Here is an 8820-nt window from a genome sequence, read left to right as displayed (position 1 = left end):
GAACCTTGTGCTGGGGACAATAAAAGGCCAATCTAAAATGTGTTTTAAGGGACCATGCAATTGGCATGTTAACTGCAGGAACGTCCACCAGAGCTGTTGCCAGTGAATTGAATGTTAATTTCTCTACCATAAGCCATCTCCAATGTTGTTTTAGAGAATTTGCCAGTATGTCCAGCCAGCCTCACAACCACGCCAGCCCAGGACCTCCACATCCGTCTTTTTCACCTGTGGGTGATGAAATGGAGGAGTATTTCTGTCTGTAATAAAGCCCTTTTGTGGGGAAAAACAAATTCTGATTGGCTGGGCTCCCAAGTGGGTGGGCCTATGCCCTCCCAGGCCTCCCATGGCTGCGCCCCTGTCCAGTCATGAAATCCATAGATTAGGACCTAATTTATTTATTTCAATTGACTAATGATCTCTGTAATATCGTTGAAATTGTTGCCTGTTGCATTTATATTTTTGTTCATTATATATGGTCAGGATTTGGGGTAAGGCGGAGTAGAGGAGTATGGCAACAGGACAGTAACACCACACTCTGTAGTCCTCTCTCCCTCCTCTTTTACTGCTCTGTGTGGTTTATTCTTAATTGTATATATATTTTTCTCCTTATGAGGAGGAGAAGGATCCTATTTGTCTGTCTTCATCCAGGGGATATGTCCAGCCTTCCTCTTTTTCCTTATTGTCCTCCTCTTCTCAGGGCTTGTGCTTAAAGTTGGCCTCCACTAGAGAGCGAGAGAGAGAGAGACTAAATCAGTCACTTAACCAGGTACCAGGAGAAATCAACTGTGTAAAATAGAGTGGTTCAGCTCCACATAAACTGTCATAGCCTCTACTGCCATGAACTCAGTGGAAGCACCTCACCTCTAGGTATTCTTAAAAGAGTTAGATGCACTATTGTAAAGTGATTGTTCCACTGGATATCATAAGGTGAATGCACCAACTTGTAAGTCGCTCTGGATAAGAGCGTCTGCTAAATGACTTAAATGTAAATGTAAATGTAAATGAAGCATATAGCTATCAATTCACCAATCATCAGAAGGGCATCACATGTATTGGCGAGAAATATCCACCAACGGAAGGTGATTAGGTCACTATTAGTATGCTGGACACTTTACTCAACATATCACCCATAGTAAAAGACCCCAAATATTATTCAACTAAGGGGCAGCAGGTAGCCTAGCGGTTAAGAGTGTTGGGCCAGTAATCAAAAGGACGCTGGCTCGAATCCCCATGCCGACTAGTGGGAAAATGTGTCTGTATGTCCTTGAGCAAGGCACTTAACCCTAATTTCTCTTATAAGTCGCTCTGGATAAGATTGTCTGCTAAATGTAGAAAATGTATATGTTTTCCTTGGACAAATCCTGGGTAGAGCCATGTGAATGGTTACCTGCATATTCCTGGGGCAGCATAGGTCGATTCACCAAACCCTGAAAGGCAGCCATCCAATCCTGCTGCTCCTCCTCGGTCTCGCACGTAAACAGGAAATTCCTGTCGGGCGTTACTATGGTGATGCCAAACTGCCAGTGGTAGCCCTGGGTGGATGGGGGAAGTCCGGGGAGCACAGTGTAGCTGTTCTCCTTACTACCAATGAACACCTCACCGCGCGCATAGGCATCCTCACAAAGAAACAGAGAGGAGACTCAGTGTGTGGGAGAGGGGGAGAGGTGTGTGTGTGTGTGTGTGTGTGTGTGTGTGTGTGTGTGTGTGTGTGTGTGTGTGTGTGTGTGTGTGTGCGTGCGTGCGTGCGTGCGTGCGTGCGTGCGTGCGTGCGTGCGTGCGTGCGTGCGTGCGTGCGTGCGTGCGTGCGTGCGTGCGTGCGTGCGTGCGTGCGTGCGTGTGTGTGTGTGTGTGTGTGAACGTGTTTAACTATACTTGTGGGGACCAGAAGTCTCCATAAGAATAGTAAACAAACCAACATTTGACCAACTGGGGACATTTTGTTAGTTCCCACAAGGTCAAATGCTATTTCTAGGGGGTTTAGGTTTAAGGTTAGAATTAGTGTCAGGGTTAGAATTAGGTTTAGGTTCAGGGTTAGGAGCTAGGGTTCATTTTAGGGTTAGGGTTAGGTTAAGGGTAAAGGTTAGGTTGTTTGGTTAGGGTAAGGGTAAGGGTATGGGTTAGGGTTAAGTTTAGGGTTAGAGGTTAGAGAAAATAGGATTTTGAATGGGACTGAACTGTGTGTCCCCCAAAGGTTAGTTATACAAGACTGTGTCTGTGTGCACCTGTTACGTGTGTAATGTGTTTGTCTGACCAGCCACATTGTATATGAGGTCCAATAAATCATTTGGGTATGTTTGTTTGCATAATATGACATGCAAATAACATTAATTCAGTACCACTGTACTATAAGTGCCATACTGCTTTATATGACTTGTCATAAGAACCAATGAACTGCTTATAATGGGTATTATGCATTTATTATCAATCAGAGCTGTTATCAGTCATTTTGGAGCCTGTTGAACCGTAAGCCCTAAATAAAGTGTTACTAATAGTACTGAAATGGTACAGCACCATCTCTTTGACCCATATGACATGGCACCTCATTCACCCACTGACTATCTTACCAGAGGACCCTTGAAGTACATGAGTCTCCTGTCATCCATAGTGAACCATCTCTTCTTGAAGCCCTCTGTGTGCTGTAAGAGGGAAACAGGAAGCACAGACGTTGAAGGAATTAAAGAGGCTGTACAGAAGTTCAGTTGTTAATCACCTACATATATTGTCTTTCTGTCCAATGAGGTCATTTCTGGGCAATATGTCTGTCTATTTAGGGGACACCTTTTAGTTCCAGAGCCCCCCCCACCCAGAGGCAAAAGATCCGTATAACCTCTTTAATGAAGAGAGTACAATAACAGTACTCTTGTAACTGTAAACAGTTGTTTACAACTGTGATAATGCACTATTATTGTACTCTCTTAACTAATGGCTTTCTTTGCTTACATACAGGATCACATACTGGAATAACAATACATTATCCACATCAAGCAGTACAAGGCAAGCATTCAGCTCACAGGCCCTGCAAATATACTGTGGCTGAGGTTGTACATGGCCATTATTAATGCGGTAGGTTTGTGTGGTACAAATTAAACCCCATTCGCAGTGAAACCTGATGGGCTGATGAAGTTAGAAGCATTAAGTGCTGTGTCACAAAGTAACTAAAGTGTAAGTAACTAAAGTGTAAGTAACTAAAGTGTAGGTAACTAAAGTGTAAGTAACTAAAGTGTAAGTAACTAAAGTGTAAGTAACTAAAGTGTAAGTAACTAAAGTGTATGTATTAAAAGACTTCACCTTTGGACCCGTCTTCTCCATGTAGCCTTCCTTGATGTAGTTTCGTGTTAGCTTTGGCACCAACTGGACGAATACATGAGAAGAAGGAGAAATGTTTTATTCTGTGACCATGTGAGGGTGTGTGTAGCCAGTCCCAATTCCCTCGCTACCCCTTCCCATTGGCCCTAAGCCTTCCATGTTTGCAGATCCATAAGGTATAAGCAATATGATGGAAGATGCACCAGTACAAGACCCTTGGGATATGCAAACATTGAAGGGTTAAGGACAAGGAGAAGGGGTAGGGAGCAGAATTGGGCCAGCTGTATATAAAGCTGTGTATACTAGAGAGGAATGGACTGAGGGATTAATGAGAGAACAATAAGATAATGAGAGAGACTCACATCAGCGTGGTGGGCCCCAGGGAAAGCGACCTGTAGGTAGTGAAATCTGGCTGCTCTGATGGCGTTGAACCAGTCCACCATTTCCTTAAAACACAACAGACATGCTAACATGATCTGGGTCCTGTTCAATGGGAATGAAACGGAAGGCAACTTTTTGTGCTACCTACACTGAACACGACCCAATCTCCATACACACTGACACCCGATAGAGACTCTTTCCTGGCAATAATCCACCATTACTGTGAACAGCAGTCGACTGTGATTTCAGAATATTTCCTACTGGGTTTAGGGTGTATTTAAAGGCATGCAATTGCAACGTATGTCCTGCAGAGGGAAATATACTCCTGCTCAGCTGCCAGCCGCTTCACAACACAAATGCTTCTGACAGTTGATAGACAGTCCACTCCTGGGTGGTGTTCTCCAGGAAACAGAAGAAAATGCTTTAAAACTGAGTGAACCAGGGAGGTACTTACTGAACTTGACCAATAAGAAATGCTTATTTATGTTTTCCATTGAAAAATGTTTTGCTACAGTGTGCTAAACAAACATGACCTAGATGAATGTAATTTCGTGGGACTGGTGTGAATGCCAAGCGAACACCCAACGACCACGCAAGATTGCCTCAAATTAGTTCACCTCACCTTGCCATCCTTGTGGTAGACAAAGATGTTCCTAGTGCTGTTGTCCTTCAGATAGGTGACCTGCAGGCCGTGGGGCTGGCCTATCTTCCCAGGCTGGAAGGAGGCGTTCAGGGTGTGGATCTTCATCAGAGCCTTGGGCTCTCTGGCCTGTACAGGGAGAGAAGGAAGGGGGAGGAGAGTATTCATCATCATCACCACCATCGTCATCATCATCACCACCGTCATCATCATCATCACCATCATCATCCTCACCACCACCACCATCATCATCATCATCATCACCACCACTACCACCATCATTACCACCACCACCATCCCCATCATCATCACCTCCACCATCATCATCACCACCACCACCATCAAATCAAATCAAATGTATTTATATAGCCCTTCGTACATCAGCTGATATCTCAAAGTGCTGTACAGAAACCCAGCCTAAAACCCCAAACAGCAAGCAATGCAGGTGTAGAAGCACGGTGGCTAGGAATAACTCCCTAGAAAGGCCAAAACCTAGGAAGAAACCTAGAGAGGAACCAGGCTATGAGGGGTGGCCAGTCCTCTTCTGGCTGTGTCGGGTGGAGATTATAACAGAACATGGCCAAGATGTTCAAATCATCACCACCACTACCACCATCATCACCACCACCATCATCATCATAACCACCACCATCATCATCATCATCACCTCCACCATCATCATCACCACCACCATCATTATCACTACCACCATTATCATCAAAACCACCATCATCATCATCATCACCTCCACCATCATCATAACCACCACCATCATCATCACCACAACCATCATCATCACCATCATCATCATAACCACCATCATCATCATCATCATCACCTCCACCATCATCATCACCACCACCATCATCATCACCTCCACCATCATCATCACCCCCACCATCATTATCATCATCATCACCACCACCATCATCATCATCATCATCACCACCCAACCATCATCGTCATCACCACCACCATCATCACCACTGCCACCATAATCACCACTACCACCATCATCGTCATCACCACCACCATCATCACCACTACCACCATCATCGTCATCACCACCACCATCATCACCACTACCACCACCATCATCACCACTACCACCATCATCATCATAACCACCACCACATCATCAACACCTCCACCATCATCGTCATCACCACCACCATAATCACCACTACCACCATCATCGTCATCACCACCACCATCATCATCACCTCCACCATCATTATCACCACCACCACCATCATCATCATCATCATCACCACCCCACCACCATCGTCACCACCACCATAATCACCACTACCACCATCATCGTCATCACCACCACCATCATCACCACTACCACCATCATCATCACCATCACCACCATCATCATCATCATCACCATCATCATCACCACTACCACCATCATCATCATCATCATCATTGTTCGGCTGCAGAACAATCAACTATGAGCTTCCTCTAGTAACTACAGTCATTAGTAAGGTTTGCTGTTTTATGTGGCTGAAGCCAGTGTTGTCCCCCATCAGGCCTAGAATGTATGGGAGGTATGATGTTCACTGACACCCAGGTCTTCTTTTGGTGGAATGTAGAGTATGTAGAATTTGTCGCTAACAACTGATTAAGGGTCAGATATTCTTTGCATTCAACTGATGGTTGAGGTAAGGATTGGGAATAGAGTAATCTGATCTGTGGTTAAGGACAACTTCTATTTGAAGCAGGGACAGGGAGTGGCCAATGTTTATGGTGAGGTATGTGGCATCATACTTTACTGGATTTAACATGTATCTTTTGTTGATATGCAAAGTAGGAGACAATGCCACTATGTGGAACAGAACATCTGGGGAATGTGAGCAGATCAGAATCAGACGTTTGAGACGATAACAGTGTACTATTGTCAGAGATAGTCAGGAGAAAGGAATGAAGGGGAGGAGGAAGAGGAGGAGGACGGGGAGAAAGGAATGAGGAGGAAGGCGGAGGAAGGGGGTATGAGAAATGGGAGATGTTGCATAATGATCTAAGCAATTATAATATACCTGACATTTCCCAAGGTGTGTGTTATTTCAAGCAATTGCAGCTCAGGACCTCAGAGTGCACTTGAGATGAGACTCAGGCACTCACAAATGCAAAGAGAGAGAAGAAGAGTCTGAGAGAGAGCGAGCGAGGGAGAGGAAGAGAGAGGGAGGGATATAGAGAGAGAGAGAGAGAGAGAGAGAGAGATAGAAAAAGAGAGAGATATACATAGCACTACACTCACATCATGCTTGTTGAAGTACTTCAGAACACCATCCCGCTCTGACAGAATACATTTTCGGCTCAGGAACTGTCCGTTATCTCGGCCCCGTTTCCATAGAAACCCCTCTCGGTACCCTGCAAGGAGAGGAGAGGAACCACAGGGGTCCCATTCCAAAGACAAAGGAGCAAAGGAGAGGAGGAGAGAGAGAAGGCGATGAGGAGAGCGTAAAAGGGGGAGCCACAAAATAACAGGATTCAGAAGTGAAGCTGGGGTCCAGTAGACTGTGTGTGTGTGTGTGTATGTGTGTGTGTGTGTGTGTGTGTGTGTGTGTGTGTGTGTGTGTGTGTGTGTGTGGGTGTGTGTGTGTGTGTGTGTGTGTGTGTGTGTGTGTGTGTGTGTGTGTGTGTGTGTGTGTGTGTGTGTGTGTGTGTGTGTGTGTGTGTGTGTGTGTGTGTGTGTGAGTGTGTTGCTGAGGCTGGGTCAAGGTGGTGATGTCTGTCGTCTTGGCCTTTAGCTGGAATGAATAATTCATCTTGAATTGTCTCAGCAGAGATCAATTGCTTCTTCCAACATTACGATCAATGCTGAAATCAACCCTCTGCCCTATTCAGCAAGCACACACACCATGGCTTTGTGCTCCCGGTCTGTTCCTGTCACTGACCTCTCTGCCCTCACTAAGTCTCAGCCAACAGACAGAGACAACTAGGACTGTCACTGTCCTACACTGCCAACACACACACACACACACACACACACACACACACACACACACACACACACACACGTGAATAGAGTATTAATATCAAACTATCAAATCCCATTAATGAGCAATGCACTAGAAGACAGACAACAGGGTGAAAGAAGGAGACGGAAGAATGAATAGCAGAGTGGCATTTCATCTCAGTTAATACTGCTGTGAAAGTGCTCCATTCTCCTCAAGGCTTACGCAGACTGTACAATTTTAGCTTTTAGATTTTTCCGTCCCAGAACTATTGGCCACGTTGTGGGAACATTCTTAGGTCGCAGATCATTTTTGGACATCTTGGCTCGTTCAGTGTGATAGGGTCTACGGTCGGACATCTTGGCTCGTTCAGTGTGACAGGGTCTACGGTCGGACATCTTGGCTCGTTCAGTGTGACAGGGTCTACGGTCGGACATCTTGGCTCGTTCAGTATGACAGGGTCTACGGTCAGACATCTTGACTCGTTCAGTGTGACAGGGTCTACGGTCGGACATCTTGGCTCGTTCAGTGTGACAGGGTCTACGGTCGGACATCTTGGCTCGTTCAGTGTGACAGGGTCTACGGTCGGACATCTTGGCTCGTTCAGTGTGACAGGGTCTACGGTCGGACATCTTGGCTCGTTCAGTGTGACAGGGTCTACGGTCGGACATCTTGACTCGTTCAGTGTGATAGGGTCTACGGTCGGACATCTTGGCTCGTTCAGTGTGACAGGGTCTACGGTCGGACATCTTGACTCGTTCAGTGTGACAGGGTCTACGGTCGGACATCTTGACTCGTTCAGTGTGACAGGGTCTACGGTCGGACATCTTGGCTCGTTCAGTGTGACAGGGTCTACGGTCGGACATCTTGGCTCGTTCAGTGTGACAGGGTCTACGGTCGGACATCTTGGCTCGTTCAGTGTGACAGGGTCTACGGTCGGACATCTTGGCTCGTTCAGTGTGACAGGGTCTACGGTCGGACATCTTGGCTCGTTCAGTGTGACAGGGTCTACGGTCGGACATCTTGGCTCGTTCAGTGTGACAGGGTGTACGGTCGGACATCTTGGCTCGTTCAGTGTGACAGGGTCTACGGTCGGACATCTTGGCTCGTTCAGTGTGACAGGGTCTACGGTCGGACATCTTGGCTCGTTCAGTGTGACAGGTTCTGATTAAGTACCACTACGTGCGGTCGAAGGCTCCAACAAAGTTCTGTCAGTGTCACAATTTTTTCACCTTTTATCGTGTAGTGTGGCTGGTGGTATGAGCCAATCCCGGTGACTGACCAATAGTTAGACGGCTGGCACTGAGTATGCACCCAATAATACGATTACTGTGAATTGTCAGATTAATATAATAATTTGATATAAATGTTTACATGCTGTGCAAGAAGAAGGATGTCTCTAATAATCTTGTTTATCAACACATCTGAAATCAGCAATCAAAATAAACGTTGTACCACAGCGACCATGCTATTTGGGGAAGCCTGTTTGATTCTGAGTTTGGACATACAGAGTTAGTATGGGAAAAC

The 8820-nt window shown here is 45.9% G+C and overlaps 1 protein-coding gene across 1 annotated transcript in view; it reads right to left on the bottom strand.

The window, feature by feature from the left end:
• Nucleotides 1-455: 455 nt before the first annotated feature.
• The window catches only part of LOC120043493 (arf-GAP with dual PH domain-containing protein 1-like), a 30799-nt gene continuing 22434 nt past the window's right edge, over nt 456-8820 (bottom strand). The window contains exons 5-11 of the mRNA XM_038988087.1: nt 6594-6706; nt 4310-4456; nt 3669-3752; nt 3289-3351; nt 2565-2636; nt 1388-1616; nt 456-722 (exon numbers count right to left, since the gene is read on the bottom strand). Of these exons, the coding sequence (XP_038844015.1) occupies nt 694-722; nt 1388-1616; nt 2565-2636; nt 3289-3351; nt 3669-3752; nt 4310-4456; nt 6594-6706 (737 nt within the window). The 3' untranslated portion in view covers nt 456-693. The remainder of the gene's footprint in view (nt 723-1387; nt 1617-2564; nt 2637-3288; nt 3352-3668; nt 3753-4309; nt 4457-6593; nt 6707-8820) is intronic.

Source organism: Salvelinus namaycush, unplaced genomic scaffold (assembly GCF_016432855.1).
Source record: "Salvelinus namaycush isolate Seneca unplaced genomic scaffold, SaNama_1.0 Scaffold94, whole genome shotgun sequence".
Lineage (NCBI taxonomy): Eukaryota > Metazoa > Chordata > Actinopteri > Salmoniformes > Salmonidae > Salvelinus > Salvelinus namaycush.
Note: the sequence above shows the minus strand (reverse complement) of the source record. Positions and strands in the feature narration are given on the sequence as shown.